The sequence below is a fragment of the Microtus pennsylvanicus genome, chromosome 2 (genome assembly GCF_037038515.1).
Source record: "Microtus pennsylvanicus isolate mMicPen1 chromosome 2, mMicPen1.hap1, whole genome shotgun sequence".
Taxonomy (NCBI): Eukaryota; Metazoa; Chordata; class Mammalia; order Rodentia; family Cricetidae; genus Microtus; species Microtus pennsylvanicus.
In genome coordinates this window covers 4,601,737-4,623,332 of record NC_134580.1, presented here as the reverse complement: position 1 = coordinate 4,623,332, position 21,596 = coordinate 4,601,737, and the positions used below count along the sequence as shown (strand labels likewise).

At 53.7% G+C, this 21,596-nt stretch overlaps 3 protein-coding genes across 10 annotated transcripts in view; 2 read left to right on the top strand and 1 right to left on the bottom strand.

Moving 5' to 3' along the window:
* Positions 1 to 260: 260 nt before the first annotated feature.
* On the bottom strand, positions 261 to 3,433 carry Grina (glutamate ionotropic receptor NMDA type subunit associated protein 1). The gene is made up of 7 exons (XM_075959625.1): positions 3,279 to 3,433; positions 1,992 to 2,327; positions 1,803 to 1,912; positions 1,522 to 1,722; positions 1,275 to 1,403; positions 1,051 to 1,194; positions 261 to 965 (listed from the first exon to the last, which is right to left on the bottom strand). Exons 2-7 carry the CDS (start codon positions 2,302 to 2,304, stop codon positions 816 to 818), a joined length of 1,047 nt encoding a protein of 348 aa, XP_075815740.1. The 5' UTR covers positions 2,305 to 2,327; positions 3,279 to 3,433; the 3' UTR covers positions 261 to 815.
* Parp10 (poly(ADP-ribose) polymerase family member 10) lies at positions 2,433 to 16,296 on the top strand. Of its 2 annotated transcripts, XM_075959623.1 has the most exons (11): positions 2,433 to 2,610; positions 7,161 to 7,477; positions 7,553 to 7,807; positions 7,888 to 8,124; positions 8,204 to 8,928; positions 9,029 to 9,250; positions 9,333 to 9,405; positions 9,646 to 10,287; positions 10,384 to 10,517; positions 15,450 to 15,624; positions 15,708 to 16,296. In XM_075959623.1, the coding sequence occupies exons 2-11, from the start codon at positions 7,306 to 7,308 to the stop codon at positions 16,010 to 16,012; spliced, it is 2,940 nt and encodes a 979-aa protein (XP_075815738.1). In that variant the 5' UTR covers positions 2,433 to 2,610; positions 7,161 to 7,305; the 3' UTR covers positions 16,013 to 16,296. The 2 variants fall into 2 exon arrangements, with proteins under 2 accessions (XP_075815738.1, XP_075815739.1); XM_075959624.1 differs by lacking the exons at positions 2,433 to 2,610; positions 7,553 to 7,807 and having other exon boundaries at positions 7,167 to 7,477; positions 15,708 to 16,160.
* A 380-nt stretch (positions 16,297 to 16,676) lies between these two features.
* Plec (plectin) overlaps positions 16,677 to 21,596 on the top strand; it is a 61,465-nt gene continuing 56,545 nt past the window's right edge. For 4 of the 7 annotated variants that reach the window (XM_075959622.1, XM_075959607.1, XM_075959606.1 and 1 more), the window contains exons 1-2: positions 16,677 to 16,776; positions 17,935 to 18,139. In XM_075959622.1, the coding sequence (XP_075815737.1) occupies positions 17,941 to 18,139 (199 nt within the window). In that variant the 5' untranslated portion in view covers positions 16,677 to 16,776; positions 17,935 to 17,940. Of the gene's footprint in view, positions 16,777 to 17,934; positions 18,140 to 19,816; positions 19,976 to 21,596 lie in introns of those variants that run through there. The other 3 variants (XM_075959619.1, XM_075959616.1, XM_075959614.1) reach the window with 1 other exon arrangement.

Below are 21,596 nucleotides of genomic sequence, written 5' to 3'. Positions count from 1 at the left end.
TGTGCCATCCTCAGACAGCAGAGTGGCAAGCACAGCCAGCACTCCAAACTGTGTGACCTGGCACTATCCTGCACGCCTCGGGAACCCTGTCCTCAGCTCAGATTCCAGCACACCTTAAAATGAGGAGGAAGAGTGACGTATCAAGGGTTAGGTCCTGTCATCAGCCTCCGTGGTCAGTGCCAGTCCCAAACTTATCACCAGCCAGGGCGGGGCAGTGCTGAAGCCCCTCCATAGAAAGAAGCAGCCGAGAGAAGAGAGACTAGGAGAAGCAGAGAGGAGGAGGTACCCTTTATTGGATTTTAATGATGGCAGCTTGAGAGAAGGGCTCCTCCCTGAAACATGCCATCCTTTCTGCTCCCAGGGCTCAGCACAAGAATGAAACCCCACCCTGCATGGCCCTCAGAAGGCAAGGTGCGGAGGGTACGGGGGTACTCTATGCCAGGGGAGCTGGGACAGGAGGAAAGACGTGCACCCTCACCTCTTAGAGTGATCCTTCTCCCCTGGGACGTGGTGTTGATCCCAGACCCTAGGATGGACTGGCAGACAGGGCTCATGCAACAATGAGTGGACAGAAGGTGGCACAGAAACGCAGCCCCGTCACCCCTTGGTACCAAGGGCAAGAGGGCTAAAACGGGCCATGCTGTGGCCACACAGGGTCCGCATGTTAAGTATTTGCAGTGTACATACACGAGGGTGAGGGGGGCTCCCTCTGCTCCAGGCTGTGCCTGGGGAATCAGAGAGAGGGAAGCACAGATGGCATTGTCATGCCAGGGGCATGGGTCTCAGCCAACCATGCTGCCTGAGCTGGGCTTCTACTACTCCTTGGCACGGCCAATGATGGTGAGAATGTATAGGAAGATGTTGATGATGTCCGTGTACAGGTTCAGAGCCGCAAACACATACTCCTCTGGGCTCAGGGAGAGCTGCTTGTTCCCCAGGAGCAGTTGAGTGTCCACTGCCAGGAACTAGGGGGTAAAGACACAGTTGGTATTAAACCGCATAGTTACTCACTCAGTAGCCCCGCGAAGGCCTCCCAGCACCCCGACTTACGCAGGTGAAGAGCAGAGCGCCCAGCGAGGCATACACAATCTCCAGGATGCGGTTCCGGATGAAGATGCAGAGTATCGCAAAGATGAAGAGCACCACCACACTTACCAGGAGCACACCCATGCACGAGGTAAAGTCATAGCGGGTCTAGAAGGGAGGGCAGGAGGTGAGAGACTGTGGGTGCGGAGGGCCCCCGAGGCTACAGTCCTGTCTCAGGTGCCCCTTACCTGCATGGAGAAGATGACCACCGTGAAGCAGACAGCCGTGGTGATGCCCACTGCCATGATGACTGCCTCCGTGTTGTAAAAGCTGGCTATCATGCCCACCATGTAGGACAAGCTGACGGTCAGGATTGACTGCAGAAGAGGGTCACAGGGGCGGTGGGTAGGTGGAGATGCTCCTGGTCCAACCCCTGTGCACCTCCCTTTCCAGTTCCACAGGCCTAGGGGTACTGGGCTCAGGTGTGGGAGTTACCAGAGCAACAAGATTCCAGGGATGCTTTCGCCGAAAGTCCCCACAACAGCTGAGGACAATGAGGGAGATGAAGAAGATGGCGTAGGAGACATAATAGGTCCAGACATTCTCTCGGACAAAGCCCTTCACCTCCCCAACAAAAGTGAAAACGGCCACGGTCGACAGGGTCACGGACAGCTGCAGGGTCAGCACCAGAAACACCTGGGGAGGGAGCGAGTCAGAGCCCCACCTCAGCAGCCTCCCCGTGACGCCTCCCAGCCCACACACCGGCCAGGCACAACCTTTCTGATGAAGGCCTGCCGAATGTTCTTGTCCCAGTTGACAGCGGGGAAGTCCTGGTTGTCATAGTAGGATGGAGGTCCTTCTCCCTGATAGTTCCCGTGCTGCGGTGCTAGGGGCACAGAGGCTGGGTCAGTGTCCCACGAGGGTAGCTGAGTCCCCGCCCCTGCCCCACCTTTCCCTACACTTACAGGCAGGGTCCTGGAAGGGTGGTGGCTGTCCATAAGGGTTAGGGGGGAAGGGGCTCTGTGGGTATGGCCCCTGTGGGTAGCCTCCTTGAGGGTAGGGTCCCTGGGGGTAGCCACCTTGTGGGTAGGGGATGGGCCCATGGGGATACCCTGGCTGACCATAGGGAGAGGCCTGGAAAGGAGGCTGTGGGTATGGGGCCCCAGGGTAGGGAGGCTGAACATAGGGAGGCATAGGGGGTTGGGGCCCCACAGGATATCCAGGGTTTGGGGGAGGATAGCTGTCCCCAGATACCAAGAAACTCTTTTCATGGGACATGGCCTCGGGTTCTGTGGCTGCCCCTAGAGGAGAAAAAAGGAACAGTTACCTCTGGGAGACTGGAACCAGTGACAGCCCCACCTGCTCAAAACCCAGGAAGAAAAAAGAAAAGCTGGACCATGACCTTTGTACGAGGCTTTAGGAAGCCTCAGAACAAGGAGGCGGGGAGCGTTGGGTGGGGCTCGGGGAGACCGGTGTGGACCCTTTGGAAGGGGCTGCTCTAGACCGATCTAGGGGTGGGGGATGGGAGAAAGAGTGATGGCTGTCAGCCTCGGCTTGGAGCTTGGGAGATACCTTCTGACCGCTGTGAGTCTTTCGGGTTAGAGCTCAGCAACTAAGGGTCTGGGGTGCGGCGCAGTGGCTAGAGAGGCGTGGGGGTGTGCCCTAGCCCTCCCTCTCCTATCCCGCCTATTAAGCAGCTTGAAGGGGCCAGCGCAAGCGGCTATTTCTATCCCAGGAAATCCCCAGGCCATCTGTGACCAGCCGGAACCCTGACTCTCCTCCTAAGCACAGGGCCGAATGTCCCTAGCTCCCGGGGCTCAGTGCAGGCCTGTATTGGCTGCTAAGGTGTCTGCTAGTAGGGTACGCCAGGAACAGCGGGGTGCGGGGGTGTGTGGGGGATGGAAGCGACCAGAGGGCGTTCAAGGGAACAAAGCGGGGAATGGGAACGACGGGGGAGGGGGCGGTGGCCACAGAACGCGTCCGGAGGGCCGATGGGCCCTCCCGCTGGGTTGGAGGGGGGTCGATGGCCCTCGAGTCTGGCCGGCTGCGGAGTGCCACCCCCTCCCTCCTGCCCAGGGCCGCCGTAGCTCCCCACCCCCAATGATGCCACCAGTTTGGGCGAGCGGGCAGCGAGTCCTGGCCGAACCAACTGACCCGAGGCGGCTGCACTCAGTAACAACGCAGGGAGGGGATGGCCGACTGGCAGGGGGCCGCGGCGGTGACAAGCTCTTGGGTCTCGTTGGGGGACTCACCGCTGTCGGGGAGCCAGAGGCCGGTGCTTACGGTGCCCGCTGCGCAGTCGCGCGCGGTGATGGCCGGTGCGTCCGCACCTGCACCCGCTGGGCGGCCGGATTGCTTGGGCCTGCGCTTGCGGCTGGGGAGACGCAGAGAAGCCTTGTGACTGGGCGGGCCTTGTGATGGGGCGGGGCCTTGTGACTGGGCGGACCTTGTGATGGGGCGGGGCCTGATGACGGGGCGGGGCGGGGGGGGCTTGTGATAGGGCGGATGTTGTGACCGGTCAGGGTGCATTTACGCCCACCTAGACTGCTCTGTCCAGCCTGACTAGCAGTTTACTGTTGTCCGTAGTCGTCCCAGGTCAGAGTCCTGCACCCTGCGCTCTCTGACCGGGGTTGGAGTCTGGCGTGGGGGCTAACGACTTATGGAGGCATGGTTCTGCTATGGCTCATGTGGTTCTCTGTTCAGGGACTTAATTTCTAAACGCAGGATTTACTGAAGCTTCCAAGGACTCCGGAGATCCCTTCTTGGCTTTGCCGTTTTGAGACAAGGTCTCTGTAACCACAGCTGGCTTGGAACTCACTATGTAACAGGCTGGCCTCAAGCTTGTGGCAATCCTCCTGCCTCAGCCTTCCACCTACTGTGATTACAGGCAAGGTTCACTACACCCAGACCATTACTCGCTTTAAAACACAGAATTCACTTTCCCTTTCATTCCACGCCTCTTCCAGACTAAGAGACATAATCATTTAATTGTTCCATTCTTTCCATACTCCGCCTCTGGTCACCTGTCTCATATCCTCAAAAGGAGCTTGTCAGGCCAGGAGGTGGTGGCACTCGCCTGTAAACCCAGCTCTCTGGAGGCAGAGGCAGAGGATCTCTGTGAGTTGAGGTCAGCCTGGTCTATGGAGTGAGCTGCAGGACAGCCAGGGCTACACAGAAAAACCCAGTCTTGAAAAAAAAAAAAACCCAAAAAGTAACAAACTTATCCAGGGGCTGGAGAGATGGCTCAGAGGTTAAAAACATTGACTACTCTTCCAGAGGTCATGAGTTCAACTTCCAGTAACCCCGTGGTGCCTCACAACCATCTTTAATGAGATCTGGTGCCCTCTTCTGGCATTCAGGCAAACATGTAGACAGAACACTATATATAATAAATAAATTAAAAAAAACTTATCAGGAGGCTGAGGTGGTGATATACTCCTTGCCTTGACTCTGGTGCGGGGGTTTTCTGGAAAAAAAAAAAAGAATCAGGTGGCCCCCTGATTCTCTGTGGCTTAGGACATTCTATGCTTCTTTGGTTCTTATTTTCTGGTCTTTCTGAGGCTTTTCGGTGAGGTTGGGAACGAGTTCTCACCTGTGTCCAGAGAGCTCTAACAGCTGGATATTGTGAGGATAAGCCCTGTGCTTTTTCACATCCTCCAGATAAACATGCTCACTGTTGTTGATTACAAATTCTAGTTGTGTTCTGTCGCCGTGAACACTTGGACAGAAAGTGGCACAGGGGAGGAATGGCTCATCAGGCTCACAATTGCAGGTCACAGCCCATCATTTTGCCCAAGTCAACGCAAGAACAGAAGCTGCAAGTCTCTTCATGTGTACAGCCAAGAGCAGAAAACTATGCTACTTGCTTGCTTGCTCTCGGTTAACTTTCTTACACAGTTCAGAGAAATAGTGGTTGTTTTACCCCCAATTAACAAGAAAATCCCTCACAGACATACCCACTGGCCAACCCATTCTGGATAATTCCACTCTAAGCCTCTCTTCCCAGATCTTTCTAGATTGGATCAAGTTGGCAGTTAACAATAACAATAAACAAGCCGGGCAGTGGTGGCACACGCCTTTAATCCCAGCACTCGAGAGGCAGAGGCAGGCGGATCTCTGTAAGTTTGAGGCCAGCCTGGTCTACAAGAGCTAGTTCCAGGACAAGAACCAAAAGCTACAGAGAAACCTTGTCTCGAAAATCCAAAAAAAAAAAACCCCAATAAACAATAAAATTATCATTTTACCACCCAGTTCCCAGACATTTCTGAAGAGTTAACAATGGCAGTAATATGAGCTGTTGCCTGACAGGCCTTCTGTAGCTAGCATTTATCTACAGTGTGCTGGGAGGTGGTGAGGACCCATAATAAGAGAGCACAGAGTAGGCGGGACAGGCTTTTGTAGAAATAGAATCTCATATAATTTGCAGGACCTCCGAGGGAAAAAAATGACAAACACAAAATTGACTCTAGGGACACAGAAGGAGCCTGGATCACTCAGAGGCCCTTTGAGTTTTTAGCTCCAAATTTTATCTGCCTCTAAGGGCTAGGTAAGGGAAATCATGGAGAAAGGATGGCCACGTGGCTCTGTGGGGGAAGGCTAGGTCACGCAGAGGAAAGCTGGCCCAAGGGTACTGTTTTGGTAAGAGTTGAGGGTAGGGAGGTCAGAGCCCACGAAGCATCAGTGTGTCCAGGTATGGGAAAGAATTAGAGGAACGGGAACTGGGGCCAATTGGACTTTAGTTTTTACTGTCATTGGCCTTGGGGTTTGTAGCTGTCATCAGTACCTGCCAGTTTCATGGGGGAACCACAGTGGGAGTGGCAGAGAAGAAGAGAGGGTAGCATGGTCCTTTGAGAAGTTCTGGAGGGTCTTAATTGTGGGGGAGAGGAAGGTAGTGGAGACTCAAGGACTACAGGTTCGATGCATAGATTGGGCAAAACCATGATCCTCCGGAAGAACGGCAGAGCTAGGGCTGGCATGACTGGAAGGAATGGGGAGAAAGTACCAGTAGTCACAGCTTTGGAGGCAATAGAGCACACGGGATATGAGGGTGGGCACGGTTGGTGGGTAGGAGAGTGAATTATAAAGGCACAGCCCCAGATCTGGGCATGGTTGTAATGCCTACAGCTCCAGCTTTCAGGAGAGTGAGACAGAGAATCACTAGTTCAAGACCAACCTGGCCTGCATAGTGAGTTCCCAATAGTCTGGGCTACAAAGGGATAGCCTGTTTCAAAAATAAACAAAAAAGGCATGTCTTCGGTGGGAGGCCTGGCCCTCTGGATCTTGTCTGTATCTCCAGCTCCCCTTCTGTGGTAAGGATCCGTGGCCGAAAGGCTGTCAGCATAGTGGCCACATCTGGGGGAATGGTGATTGCCAAGATGATGCAGAGGGAAGGACTAGGCAGATGTGGGCTCAAGGGCACAGGAAAGGAGCTGTGCTGTGCTGTGAGCTTTACATTTTTAAAATACCTATTTTTTGTGTGTATACATATATATATATATGTAGTGCATATATATATGTATATATGGTGTGTGTATGTGTGAGTGCTATGCTGTGGCACATGTGGAATTCAAACAATTTGCAAGAATCAGCCCTCCATCTTGTGGGACCCAGGAATCAGAACTCAGTTTGACAGGCTTGGCAGCAAGGGCTTGGGCTTGCCTCAGGGTATGTACTTTTAGGGGGCCAAGGGCAGAATTGCTCACCTCCAGCACTTAGAAGCAAGACTGGTTACCCTCTGGGTATGAAAGACCTGTTTGGGAAGGTTTCTTAGAGCCAGCCTTAGGCAGCCCCCTCCCCCCCCCCCCTACAGATTCAGTGCTGCTCAGGTCTAGGACACAGAGAACAGAAGCCTGGAGACTCTTAGGGGGGTGTACCATGAGGGGCAGACAGCAATCCAGGTATCCGGTGGGGAGGGTGATTAGTCACAAAGAGAAGCCAAGAAAGTGGAGAAAGTCTAGGAGACGTGTTCCACTCTGCTGGTCAGAGGCTAAAGGACGTGCTGCAGAAGAGCCCTTAGAAGTTCTTTGTGGACTGAGGCTAAGGCTTCAACAGGACAGGAAGTGCCTGAGCTACAGCCGCTGGTTTAGCTCCTCCCTCTTCCTCCACTTGGTTTCACTTTTGCTTTCCTATCTCAGGCCTCTGCCTGGCAAGGACTTCAGGCCTGACTGACCGGCAGGGAGAATGTAAATAATGAAGCTGTTGGGGAACAGCTAGGGGAGAGAGAACCGAACAGGTGGAGCGGGCCTCTTCCCTTCCCACGTGTCACATCCCAGGATTCTGATGGCAGAGGTGGAGGCTGGGGCAGCCGTGGAGCTCCGGGGACTGTCCCCTGAAGTGCCCGATGAGCTGCTCACCCTCTACTTTGAGAACTACCGTCGCTCAGGTGGAGGGCCTCTGTTGAGCTGGCAGAGACTGGGCTGTGGGGGCATCCTCATCTTTCAAGATCCCGCAGGTGAGGAGGCTGAGTCCAGGGGCTGCCTAGGTGCCCTGAACTTTGAGGTCTCTGACACCTTGCCTCTGCTTACAGACGCGAAGAGGGTCTTAACCAGGGAGGAGCACCAGCTAGCTGGTGCGAGGCTGAGCCTGAGGCCAGCGCCCCCACGGGCCCCTGAACGAGTGCTTCTGCACCAACTGCCGCCGGGCACTTCACCTCTGAGCCTGGAGCAACATGTTCAGGCCCTGCTGCGTGCCATGGGGCACCCAGCGCAGGCTTGCCATGTGCTGGCCAGTCCTCGGCAGGATTGTGCTCTGGTCCAGTTATCCATGCCCCTTTCTGAGGCAGGTAAGAGAGGCGGGCAGGGTTGGGGCATAGCTTCTGAAAGTTAAGGAAGGTGCCTGAGCCGACTTTCATCCTGCCCACAGACGTCTGTGCCCTGGAGGAGCAGGCCCGGAATCTGCCTCTGAATGGGGTCACAGTATCCTTGGCCTGGGTGCCCCAGACCCGAGCAGTGCGCGTGGTGGACAGCACCACCCCAGTGGACCCATTGCTACTGGAGCTCTACCTGGAGAATGAGCGTCGCAGTGGTGGGGGACCCTTGGAGGGCCTGCGCAGCCTGCCCAGGCAACTGGGCACTGTCGTCAACTTTCAGCAATGGCAGGGTGAGTGAGGCGATGAAACTACACTAAGGGGACACTCACTCTGCTAGAAACCTAATGGGCTTTCTGTCTTCTCCTCCAGTGGCTGAGCGGGTGCTGGAGCGGAAACACTGGCTGCAGGGCTCTGAGTTGAGCCTTGTCCCCCACTACGATGTATTGGAGCCAGAGGAGCTCGCTGAGGGCGCCAGTGGAGGGGATCACCCAAGCGTGCAGGAATGTGGAGCCACTGAGCATGCTCTCTTAGATCCTGGAGGGCTGGCCGAGACCCTGGCTATGACTGTGGGCTCTGGGGAGGCACCAGGACAATTAGGAGCCTCTCTAAGGACAGGTCCTGTGGGGGCTCCAGGACAAGCCATGCCTGTTGATTCAGGGCCTATGAGGTCTCTGGAGCAAGAGGATCCTATAAACCCGGGAGCTATGGGATCTCCAGAGCAGGCTGGTTTCACAAGCGAGGAGATCATGGGGTCTGCAAGCCCAGTAGATCCAGTAGGAAGCTTTGTAGGGCTCTCAGAGCACGGAGGATCATCGGCTTCATACTCTATGGGGGTTCAGAGGCTGGAGGGCCCGGGGGAAGTGGCCACTGGGTCACCAGAGCAGGAGGGACTAATGGCCACAGAGTCTCCAGAGAATGAGCTGGAGAGCCCTGGGTATGAGGAGCTGCAGAGGCAAGAGGGACCGGTGGAGATAGTAATGTCAATGGATCCAGGGGCTGTGCGCTTCCTGCAGCTGTACCATGAGGACCTTCTTGCCAGCCTGGAAGATGTCGCTCTTTTCCCACTTGAAGGAGTAGATGTGACTGGCTTTCGGGTGAGTGACCCCCAGAATCTCCTCACTTTGCCTCTTCTCTTAGGTCCAGGTGTCTTTCCTATACTCTAACCTGTAGGCTGTCCTCTTAACGGTCTTGCAGCTTTGTGGACCTAGGGCCCCATGCCAGGCTGCCCAAGAGTTGCTGCAGAGTCTGCTGGGCAGCATTAGCCGCCACATTCTGAACATGAAGCACCCGGGCAGTGCCCGGTTCCTGCTGGCTGTGGAGGGGCAATACCTTCTTCACGGATTGGAGGCTCAGTTCCAGTGTGTCTTTGGGACAGAACATCTGGCCAGTGCCACCCTGGACCTAGATCCTGAAAGGGTAAGATGGAGTTCTGTCTTTTTTCTCACAGCCCAGACCTAGATACCCCCTCTGCTTTGACTCTGACATCCTCCTCCCACAGATGGATCCCACTGAGGCCCTCCAAGACCTCTATGGCCACAGTACAGACAGCCGTCAGGAGACCGTGAGACTGGGTAGGGCATGCTCTCCTAGATACTGGAGGGCTTCCCAAGGGCCCTACGATGTCCTGTGGCCTTTTCTTGACCATCCTCTCCCTTCTCTGCCCTATCTCTGGTTTACTGACCATTTTGTGGTATACTCTGTACCCACAGATACAATCTCTATCTTTTAGCCATTACGACTCATCCTATTGTTTATTATCAGCCCCTTGGCTGGACTTGACTCCTGACCCAGTGGCCTCTTTCTGCCCTTAGAGGAAGTCAAAGAGCTGCTGGCTACCCTGGAAGGCCTTCATGGGGAGAACTGGCTGCCTATGGAGATGCGGAGGGAGAAACCTGGAGCGCAGCCAGAGGAGACCACCCTTGAGCAGCAGGAGGAAAAGTCCACACTTGAGGCTAGGAAAGAGCCTGTGGCCCTCAGCGCTGGGGCACCTGGACAGTTAGAAGAAGAGGCCACCCTGCAGCTGGCTATCCACCGGTCCTTGGAGTCTCAAGGCCAAGTGGTTGAGCAGCAGGAGGCCAGCGCACTAAGGCGAGCCATGGCCCTCTCCCTGTTAGAAGCAGAAGAGCCCCTGGGTGAGGGCAGTGGAGGCAGGGCACAGCTGGTGGTACACACTTCCTTTGAGCAGGATATGGATGAATTGGATCGGGCATTGTCGGCTGCCTTGGAGGTACACCTTCGGGAGGAGACAGTGAGTCTTCAGGGCTGTGTGCTGCCCTCCGAGCTCGGGGCTCGCCTGGAGAGGTGCCATGATGTGAGCGTTACCCTGCATGGTGACCGCGTCATCATCCGTGGCTTTGGGGTTCAGCCTGCCCGCGCAGCTCGCCATTTGGCTGCTCTGCTTGTTGGACCCTACGACCAGAATTCGACCTTTCCCTTGGAGGCGTCAAACAACTGTGAGTCTGTACTTTGGACTTGGGAGGGTGGAACGGATTAGCTTCTGGTCTAGTGCTCGAGATATGAGCCTAATGCGCTTTCTTCCCGTGTGCCAGTGTCAGAGCAGAGCCTGAAAGAACCTTTGGGCAGGCTGGAGGTCCTGGAGGAGAATTCCAAGGAGTTCCAGGATGTGGTGCAGGCCTTTTATGACTCCTTGGATGTTGCCCACAGCAGGATCAGAATTGTTCGAGTGAGTTCATGTCCTGTGCTGCTGGCCTTTTGTGTACACTTCTCTGAGTGTTAGGGTCAGCTGAACAAAGCTGCTCAAAGTGGATATGCTGAAGGCTGATAGAATGGCTAGCTGCATCCATGCATGGCTCCAGGGACTGAGGGCATAGAGGGAATGAAGAAAAGACAAACACACAGATACACAGAAAGCTGGGATGGGCTCTGGGCTCTTAGATGGGGAAATTACAGCACTGCAGACACTGGTTGTCTTTATTTTATGGAGTTGAGCAGGAGGAGGAATTAAGTTACTGCATACAGCTGGGCAAGGAGCAGCCTCTGTTGGGAGCAGTCTTCGGCAGCACATATCCCAGGGGAGAAAGCTACATTTTCTTTTTTTTCTTTTTTTTTTTGGTTTTTCGAGACAGGGTTTCTCTGTAGCTTTGGTGCCTGTCCTGGAACTAGCTCTTGTAGACCAGGCTGGCCTCGAACTCACAGAGATCCGCCTGCCTCTGCCTCCCAAGTGCTGGGATTAAAGGCGTGCGCCACCACTGCCCGGCGAAAGCTACATTTTCTGCATACACCATCAGTACCCACATTTGGACCAGAAGAAGGCTTTGCCAAGGTTCTGCGGTCCTTGATATGACTGGCTTATGTCACCAACATACGTTCACTCGGGACTTCACTCAGGATGTCTCTGCTCCCTAACAATAGATAAGTACCCCTTCTTTTCCCAGAGAACACTTAGAGTCTGAGGAAGATACCCAGAGGGCACAGGGATTAGGGATCTGCCAGGCCTCCCTGAGTGATGGTTTCTACCAGGGCTAGATGGGGAACTAGATGATTTTGTCACAGTTCCTTTGTCTGAGCGTGGAGTGGCGATACCATCTGGTGGCCAATGTGAGGATCACTCTTCCTGGTCGGTTGTGGTAGTTATGGGTGCTCTCTCTCTGACAGAGAGGTCTGTTCTGGCAAAGAGCTAGTCTTACCTATTTTATGTGTAAATAAAACAATATACTTTTTTTGTGGGCCCGGGGATATAGGTTAGTGGAAGAAAAATGCATAGATATATGTATTGTATACATTTAAAAATTGTGGCTGCTCCTTGCTCAATTTGGCAGCTATGAGCATGGACAAGAAATAAGCTAGTACCAAGTAGTAGGGGGCCAGAATGAAGCCCCGGGACTAGGTACTGTCAAGCAGGTGAGAAAAGAAGAACAGAGGCAGGGGGATCTCTGTGAGTTTAAGGCCATCCTGGTCTACCAAGTGAGTTCCAGTCCAGTCAGAATTATATTGTGAGACTTTGTCTCGAAAACACAAATAAGGAACTAAATGAAGGAGTGAGGGGGAGGGACTGCCAGGCTAGTTCGCCACACGTGATGAGGGAGGGAACAGAGTATGCAGGCAGTAACGAGAGGGACCACTCTGGAAATGCGCTAAGGAGATGGAGAGTGAGCCAGAAGAGATTGTGCGATGAACCACAGCTTTCTTGCTGGGAAGACTGAATGTATTCACGGATGAGGCCAGAGAGGGACAGCGGTCAACCATTAGAAAGGACAGACGAGTTGCCACCTTGTGGTAATACTGGGCAAGGTGCTCTCCAGTCTTGGTGCTAAAAGTTATGGGTAGGGCTGGCAGCTTCTGTCTTCACATAGATGATTTACTTGATATTTGAGGGTTTATAACTTATAATGACACAGTTTTGTTTTTTTCCCTGTTATTAGAGATACTTTTTTTGCTTGTCTAGCTATACAAAGGAGAATAGAATGGTTCTTCTTTCTTTTTCTGCCACCTCTTCTTTGCCCCATCTAGTAATTCAGTCATTTACAGTGTTTATGCTATGTAGTTAGGGTGCAGAAACATATTGTAATCTGCATGCTTTGGCTCTATGTTGATAATGAAAAAAATACCTATCCTTGCATCACAAACAGGTAAATGTAACCAGATTTGTTAAAATGTGGGAGCCAGCCAGGCAGTGGCGGCACACACTTTTAGTCCCAGCACACGGGAGTCAGAGGCAGGCAGATTTCCATGAGTTTGAGGCCAGCCTGGTCTACAGAATGAGTTCAGGGACATCCAGGGCTACACAAAGAAATCCTGTCTCAAAAAACCAAGAAAACAAAACAAATTAACTAACAAATCTGCAGGACCTGGGTTCTTAGCAACCACATGGTGGCTCAGAACCATCAGTAGCTCTATTTCCAGGGAACCTGGTGCCCTCTTCCGAACTCTGCTGGCATTAGGCATGTATGTCTTGCACAGACATACATGCAGGCAAAACACACACATTAACACAATATATTTGTAGCACATATTTTTTCAATTTTTATTTATTTTATGTACACGAGTGTTTTGCCTGCATCTGTGTCTGCACCATGCGTGTGCCTGGTACCTGGGGATACCAGAAGAGAGCACCATGTGGGTGATGGATACTGAACCCATGTTCTTTAGAAGACCAACCAGTGCTTTTGACTACAGAGCCCTCCCTCCAGCCCCTAAAAATAATCTATTTTTTAAGGAAAAAAATAAAAGCAGTGTGGAGGCTGGAGAGATGACTCAGTGGTTGGGACTGCTTGCTGCACTTTTAGAGAGCTGTAGTTTGAGTTTCCATACCCGTGTTAGGCAGCTCATAACTGCCTGTCACTCCAACTCAGACCACAGATGCCTTTTGGCCCCTTAGTGAATGTACAAACACAGGTACAGAAACAAACAAACAAATTTTAGCCAGGCTTTGGTGGTACACTCCTTTAATACCAGCTGTTGGGAGGCAGAGACAGGCGAATCTCTGAGCTTGAGGCCAGCCTGGTCTACAGAGCGAGTTTCAGGACAGCCAAGGCTATAAAGAGAAACCCAGTCTTGATAAACTGAGTATTTGAATTAAAGGCATGAGCCACCACACTTGCCTCTAATTTGATATAGATGTAAACTTTCCATGGTCTTTTATTTGCTAATATGGCCTTATTTGTCTTCATTATTATCCTGATTGGGATATAGTGTTTAGATTCAAAATATTTTTTTTCTCAGATATTTGAAGACATTGCTTTCCTTCCATCTTTATGCAGGTGGGTTCTGGGGCCTGAATTCAGGTTCTAGGCTCATACGGCAAGGGCTTTTACCTGTTGGCTCATATCCACCCTCCTCAGAGCTAGTACAATTGCTTTATTTTTTGAATTTATTTATATTTTATGTATGCATGCTCTGCATGTATACCTACATGCCAGAAGAGGGCATCAGATCCTATTATAGATGAAGATGGTTGTGAGTCACCGTGTGGTTGCTGGGAATTGAATTCAGGACCTCTGGAAGAGCAGTCAGTGCTCTTAACCACTAAGCCATCTCTCAGCCAGATTTATTTTTGAAAGATTAAAAAGAATTGTGTTGGAGGCCAGCCTAGTCTACAGAGTGAGTTCCAGGACAACCAGGACTATAGAGAAACCCTGTCTCAATAAACCAAAATAAGATAAATGAATTAAAAAAAACAAAATAAGTAAATAAGCTATTTAAAAAAAAGAATTGTGTTGTGTGGTGGAGGTATATGGGAGTGGGCGATTATGTGTGCATGAGTGCAGGTGATCCCTCTGGAGCTGGAACTATGAGTGGTTAGGAGCCATCTGACATGGTGCTGGGAATCAAACTTGGGTCCTTGAGCATTATACACTCGTAACAACTGAGCTATCTCTCCAGCCCCATGCTGGATGATTACTAACGTCCAATATTAGTGTTGAGAAACCCAGTGTGGGATTTTTTTTCCCATTTGTATTTGTATACTGAGCTTGGTGTGTATGTATATTCTTGCAAAGTTTTCTTCACTTCAAACGCTATGGTTTTATGTTAGGTGCCGGAGGCATGTCTTTCCCAGTGTCCTTGGCATTTCACGGTTCTCTCCATCTGGTGACATGGCCTCCAGCTCAGGGAATCATCTTGCACTGTGTCCCCAGGTGCACCACCTACATCTGTCGGCTTATGGAGTTCTTTTGGAGCAGAGCTTAGACCTCCTTCTGTTTCATGCTCTTGCCTGCCTTCTCACGGTTCCTTTCTCCTTTCAGCTCTTCCCAGAACCAGTTCCTTAAATCCATCTAGAGTACCATGTAGTTGAATCTTTAGCTTTAACCATTTCATTATCTAGCGCATTCACAGAGTTGGCTCTGGAGCCCTTTTCTCCTCCTCCTCTTCTCCCACCCTCCATTCCCCCCCCCTCCTCTTTCCTTTTTATCCCGGGGAATCCAACCCGCTGGATAAGCACACACTCTGCTCTGGCACTGCATCCCCAGCCTTGCAACCCCATCCTAAACGTCCTGTTTTTGATGTGCAGACTCTCTTTCAGAGAGGCTAGTTTTGGTTCGCAGATGATGTGCTAGTCTGCGTCCTTCTTCCTAAGGCTAATTAGAATTTCTTTAAAAGCGCTGTGAATCCCTGAGTTGACTTGGTTAGCTGAGGCCTCCTTTACCGTCTGAGTCTTTTTTTTTTCTTTCTTTTATGAGACAGGGTTTCTCTATGTAGTCCTGGCTGTCCTGGAACTCACTCTGTAGGCCAGGCTGGCCTCAAACTCACAGAGATCTGCTTGCTACTGCCTTCCAAGTGCTGGTATGAAAAGCATGGGCTACCACCACCTGGCTACTGTTTCCATCTTAACAGCACTGAGAGGCAATATAGGCTCCTCTCTGGGATTTTGTCTGCTGAACCTGATTGCTGGTCCTAAGTGATGGGTGGAGTCTACCCACCTGCAGGGCTCCCTGGAGGGGCTTTCCTGGAAGTCAACTTTCCAATACTGCTTTGTCCCTTAGAAGTGGTTAGTGTATTCCTCTGGACAGAGTATGATGGGAGGCTTCCAGTTTTCGTTCAAATCCTAAATTCTTCCTTCCCCCAGAGAGCTGGTGATTGCTGAGTTCAGCTCCTTTCTGGCCAGTGTAGGGATAGATACCAAATAACTTCACCCCAACTACCATGCATTTGGCAGGTGGAACGTGTGTCACACCCCCTGCTGCAGCAACAGTACCAGCTGCATCGGGAACGCCTGCTGCAATGCTGCCAGCAACGCCCCGTGGAGCAGGTCCTCTACCACGGCACATCGGAGTCTGCAGTGCTTGACATCTGTGCCCACGGTTTCAACCGCAGCTTTTGTGGCCGAAACGGTAAGGCCTGTGCAGGGCAGGGACACGGGCCATGCTGACTCTGCTGACCCTCACCTTGCTGGCTCACCTGTCTTGTCCTGTAGGCACACTCTACGGACAAGGTGTGTACTTCGCCAAGCGTGCCTCCATGTCGGTACTGGATCGCTATTCACCTCCCAACAGTGAAGGCCACAAGGCCGTGTTTGTGGCACGGGTGCTGACCGGTGACTATGGACAGGGCTCCCGCGGTCTGAAGGCGCCTCCTTTGAGGGCCTCTGATCAGGTCCTTCGCTACGACAGCGCCGTGGACTGCCTCCAACAACCCAATATCTTTGTCATCTTTCACGACACTCAAGCTCTGCCTACTCATCTAATCACCTGCAAGAACGTACTCCGGAGTACCCCCTGATAACTCCCTTGGTCTCTTGAATCTCTTTCGTGGACATTTTACCTAAGAAGCTAGCGTCTGGTTCCCTAAGCGACAGAGCTTCCCCTGGGGGATGTTCTTGCCTCTGACTGGAAAGCCAAGATTACTGTGGACTAGGGAGGGCAGACCTAACCTGTTCCTTGGCCTGCACGACCGCCAGGGGTCAGCAGAACACGGCAGGAGGGTGCACTGCCAGGCACGCCCGTCTTGATTGGACCGCGCCCTAGTCCAGCTCTGTCTTTGAATAAACCTGTACTTGAAAACCAGTTAGATATAAAGACTGGCTGGAACTCCGAATCCGACCTCTGTTTGGGGTGTTGGGGCCACCCATGTGGCTAGGGGCCAGGTCAGCTGTTCACGGAGGGGTAGGGGCGGCGGTGGGCCCTGGACCTAGGCGTTTGGACCCGGTGCACTCCTACGACCTCACGCTCGCTAGCAGCATCTTGCTCTCCTCGCGCACCGTCCGCCAAGGTGTGCGCACTTGGTGGGTTCCGCATGATCTAATCATATCGTGGGCTCTGGTTCTGCCACCCCCCGGACCAGGACTCCTGGCACGTAGCCGGGTCACGCGTAAAACGTTTGCTAGCTCTCGGAGGTGTCCAGGCAGCGCAGCTCTCGGTGGGACCGGGGCGGGGCTCTGGGTACGCCCCGCCTGCGCTGCCTCCGCGGTTCTCCTGGCCCCAAGAGTCTGGCTGCAGCGGCTGAGAGGAGGCAAGCGGAACCACCAGAAGCGTAGAACTGGGAGGGTATGGAGAGGCTCGAGATGTCCGGGAGTTTGGGGAGCGGGTGGGGGGAGTGGAATGGTCTCAGACCACCCGGAACTAGGTGCTGCCTCGCAGCCCCTCTCGCTCTATGCAGAGAACAACACCTCCCTGGGATCAGGAAATTGCGGAACTGGACGGGAGGTGCTTGAGTGTGGGTAGAAAAGGCAGCGGTGAAGGCAGGCTCAGCTGGGGGCTGGAGCAGAGGCAACCCACCAAGGGGCCCCGCGGTGGAACGGGGTTGGGAGAGGCACTAGCTCGAGGACGGTTGACTCTTTCCCAGCCCTTGGCCCGAGGGCGGAGGCACAGAGCCCACATTGTGCCCCCACGCTACGCCACCCCCGCTGAGACAGAGCCCCATTCACCTCTTCGCACGCCAGTGCTCTTGGGGCAAGGAGCTGGGGAGTGTGCACGCGTGGGTATGCGTGCGCTTTGGCTGTTCCTACAGTAAGCTGGTGGTAGGTTGCTAGAGCGGCTGCTGGGCTCCACCGGGCCTTGCCGCATCCGAGTTCCCGCAACCCACGCCGCTGCGGCTCCAGCTATTTATAGGCCCTTGCTGCAGAGATCACATCGATAGAGGTGGGACTGTGCGGACTGGAGGTGGGGTTGAGTAATGGGGAATCCTAAAGGCTGAGGCTGGAGGTAGAAGGTAGTGACCGCGGACAGGGGTGGGGGGTCCTTTTCTGAAGAGTGGGACATTAGGGACACAGGCAGTGTTTGTTGATGGCCTCATTGCCAGTCTATAGGAGGATCAGAGGAGAGGGAATCCAAGATTGAAACACAGGGGTAGCTCTAGTTGTCACAGTGACAGGGTCCTATCAATGTGTACTTGATGGTACTGCCCTCTTCCCCTCTGGTTTGACAGGTAGAGGGTGGAGTCAGTGTCCTGTGTTGGGAATGGGGAGGAGAATAATCAGCGTTTGGGTAGCTAAGAGACAGGAATGATGGCCAGTGTGCGAGCTGGAGGAGGTGAGGATAGATGGTAATTGGGGAGAACTTGTCAATTCTGGGCTGAGCACCAGAGGGTCAGTGTATGAGCAAGATAGGGCCTAGGAGGAGTTTGGTGTCAATGTTTAGGTTAAGGAGTACTGTATCAACTTCCCCCGCAGGTGAGATTGTAAATCTCTCTGACTCTTCCTCCAGGAGACTATGTCAGGGGAGGACTCCGAGGTACGGCCGGTGGCAGTGCCTGAAGGTAGTTCCAATGGAAGCAGTGGCTCACCCAGCCCCGGGGACACACTGCCCTGGAACCTTGGGAAAACACAGCGAAGCCGGCGAAGTGGAGGTGGTTCTGTGGGCAATGGGAGCGTCTTGGATCCTGCAGAGCGGGCAGTCATCCGCATCGCAGGTAATGGGGAAGGGTCTGGTCCGTTCGCCCTCATTAGCACAGGTATTGAGCGTGTTATATGTGCTGTGTGTAGATAGATGTTGGCCTGGGTGAGAGGCCGGGGACAGTCAGCTGTGAGGGCAGGCTTATCCTGTCCTGGCACGGACAGGCAGCATAGCTCCACCTGCTGGCTCTACGTGGGTAGCTGCAAAACGTTGGAGGTCTTGAGGTCTGGCTTCCTGCTGCAGCTGCTCATCTGTGATCTCATGGAAGAGCGTCAGGATGCCCATTTCCAGTGGGAATAATTTCTTGGGCTTTTACGGTCAAACTGCTTCTCCTAGTCTTGACTGCCATCTTAGGGTTGGGAACACATTGCCGCCTAAAAGCAGAAGAGGTTGGATCTACGAGAGTCCTAGAACTAAGAGCTGGGGTCCAGTTGTGCATTTCCAGAGCTGGCCAGACTGAGGATGGCAAAGGCCTTGGTGAAAGGCACTATGGGAAGCAGCGGGCAGTTGGAGGGTAGTTAGCTGGAAGTCAGCCTGTTCCTTTGGGAAATGGGTCACCTAAGGCTGGAGGCCATTGGGTGGGATGTCCTGGGAAAGGGAGTGCTGACCCCATTCCACCAGCAGGGCCCCCTAGGGGACGATGAGCCCTTTGAAATGCAGAAAGGGACCTTGCAGGAGGTGGGAAGGGTCAGGTGCTGAGTGCGGAGGTGGTGCAACATCCAGGAACATGGTTGGTGGAAACATAACAGCAGCTTGTGGAGATGGGGAGAAACAGATAATGGACATGCTCCCCACCCTGCCTCGAGGACTATTCGTGATCCACACGCGCACACACACACGCGCGTGCGCACGCACGCACACACACTGCCATAAGGAGTTTATAAAAGGGGTTATTTTCCCATGAATACCCTTCTCCACCTCAGACCCTTAAAGACAGGCATATAGGTAGAGATGGGGGACCCTAGTAGCCCCTTTTGCTGATTGGCTGGTTTCTGTGTTCATGTCCTTCATGCTGTAGCCAGTCCCACCTGTTATTGTCTTTCACTTCTCTGGTAATTTTCTAAGGATTGATTTCTAGAAGCAGAACTTCTGTTCGTGGTGTGTGCAGTGTTTAAGGTTTCTAGGAACAGTGCAGTGTCCGTTGGAAAAGAAGGGTGTGTCAATGCTGGGGGACAGGTCTGTGTCAGAGGGATGGATAGAAGGGAACTTTTTTTTTTAACTACTAAGGTATTTTCTTTTGTAAATTGTGTACTCTGTTTCTCACATGTGAGACCGTTTCCTGTGTCCTAAGGGCTTCTTAAATTTCGGAGATGCCAACTCTATCTCCACTGTTGCGACGGAGGAGAGTTGTGACCGCTAAAGGAGGGAGCCAGGCAGGAAGGGCCTCACCCAGGTGGCTAGGTGAAGTTGTCAGGGGCTAAGGAGTTGGAGAAGTCGCGGCTGACCTAGGGAAATGGCCACCTAGGGCTGACTTCTGGGTGAGTCCTGTCAGTCCGCCGCATCTGGTTCCTGAGTAGGCAGGAAATGTTTGCAACTGGATCTGTGTGAGATCAAGGCTCGGATTCCCGCGAAGGGGTGCCGGGCAGCGGGTACAGCTACCGGTCAGGTCCCCGGCTGGCCGGCCCCGCCCCTCCCGTGGGGCATCCTGGGTGCGGGGCGGGGCGGGGGAGGCCTCTTTAAGCCGTGCGCGCGGAGGCGGCGGGGGCAGAGCGGCTGCCAGGGCTGGCCTTGCGCAGCGGCCGGCCGTTGCGTTCTGCTCCCGCCGGCATGGCCCATCTGCTGACATCTGGCCCACCACCCGACGAACAGGACTTCATCCAGGCCTACGAGGAGGTGCGGGAAAAGTACAAAGGTATGGAGCCTCTGGCCCCTGTTCCTCCCTCCGAGGGCGCGGGCCCCTTTTAGGTCAGGTTAGCCAGCCTGACAGCCGACCGTGTCCCCAGCTGCTGTCCCCAACCGTTGTCCCAACAGAGTCCAATCAGTCGCCGCAAGTTTCAACAGCCTCGTTCGCCTCCTGTAGCCTTTGGGGCCCAGGGAAGGGATGGATGCGCTCCACTGAACCCCCGCGTCTATGACCTTAATAGGACATCTCGAGGCACGGGTGGGTGGGGTGGGCCCTGGTGGGGGCGGGTGTGCGGGTGTGTGTGTGTCTATGAAGCCGGGCTTGTCAGGGTCCGGCAGTCTAAACCAGTGTCCGGTGTTTTTGGCCAACAGACACGTGGGTCAAGGCTACGACATCCCCTGCCTCCCCTCTGAGGCAACTGCCTTTGTGGGGTGGGGGTGGCTGCTGTTGCCTGGCAGTGAATGGCATAGCTGCTGCCTCTCCTCACCACCCCAAACTGGCCAGGACTGAGCCACACCCTCTCTTGGCAGGGAACTCCATTGCACCCTGACTTTGTCCCCTGGAAATAGCCCCTTCTTCTTGTCTAGAGGGACTTTACAGTGTCCTACCAACTCAGTCTGTGGCTTTGGCAGTCCTTACCTGCTCCATGCCCTCCTGGAGCCTCGGACCTGCGCCGAGACTGTCAGCCACTCAAGGCCCACATGTCTGGCTCTGAGCTGGGGTCTTTAAGTTCTGGGTCCCTCTGTACCTCCCAGCTCTCCAAGACTTAGCGGTCTGGGTATGTGCCCCTGGAAAGGTTCATATGGAGGCCCCAGGCAGAGCCTAGCAAAGCAGGTTCCAGCTCCACACGGCTGGTTTTTCTGGCTCTGCCCCCAAGGGCAGCTCAGGGAGAGAAGTCCTGCCGCTGCTTTGCCTGGAACCTGTGGTGCCACTCCAGCCCACACCTCACCCAGGCAGGGTAGGTTTCACAGTGCTGTGGGCACAGTGGGTGTGTTGTGTGGGCATCTGCTAGTTCTGTGGTTGGCCAGTTTGCACATGTGGTTCGGGTGGTGAGGTTCCTTGGACACAGGAGTCTGTTGAGCCTGACCACTGGACCCCTAGAGAATCATTGGGAGTACCGGCCTGATGTTCAACCAGATGCAGGGCAAGGAAATAGCAATCTACCCCGGGCCACAACCTTCCTGGCAACCCCGAGGGCAGTACTGTGTAAATGAGTATTGATTATGTAGAGTAGTGCCCTCTCAAACCTTTGTCTGGTTGGGTTGCTGGGCAATAGGGTCGGTTGCCAAAGCCTGTGTAAGCATCCCACTAAAGCTGTCCTGACCTCTTCTTCCTGAGGTGGGGGTTTCCTGCTCATCCAGGAGTGTACTGACTGGTCCCCCGAGGTTCCTGGGACTGAGCTCTGTGGCCTTCCCTAGCTTAGTTCCACTGGCAGCAGAGTTCCTATTGGGCTCACTGGGCGGTACTGGCCCCTTGTCTGTCTTCTGGCCTGGCCTTGGCTGGTGAGAAGACAGTGGGCACAGGCATGCTGCCTAGGGTGGAATTGTCACGTGACAGTGCAGCTGCCTATGCATGTGTGTCTCACCAGCCTCAAAGTAGCTGAGTCGCTAAGCAGGATAGCAGGTGCTGG

Coding starts and splice junctions, on each gene's coding strand:
- Grina (XM_075959625.1), bottom strand. CDS start 2,304: ATGTCCCATGAAAAGAGTTTCTTGGTATCTGGGGACAGCTATCCTCCC. Junction 1,723..1,802: donor GGCAGGCCTTCATCAGAAAG/GTTGTGCCTGGC, acceptor CTCCCTCCCCAG/GTGTTTCTGGTGCTGACCCT. Junction 1,404..1,521: donor CCTGGAATCTTGTTGCTCTG/GTAACTCCCACA, acceptor CCTCTTCTGCAG/TCAATCCTGACCGTCAGCTT.
- Parp10 (XM_075959623.1), top strand. CDS start 7,306: ATGGCAGAGGTGGAGGCTGGGGCAGCCGTGGAGCTCCGGGGACTGTCC. Junction 8,929..9,028: donor TAGATGTGACTGGCTTTCGG/GTGAGTGACCCC, acceptor ACGGTCTTGCAG/CTTTGTGGACCTAGGGCCCC. Junction 9,251..9,332: donor TGGACCTAGATCCTGAAAGG/GTAAGATGGAGT, acceptor CTCCTCCCACAG/ATGGATCCCACTGAGGCCCT.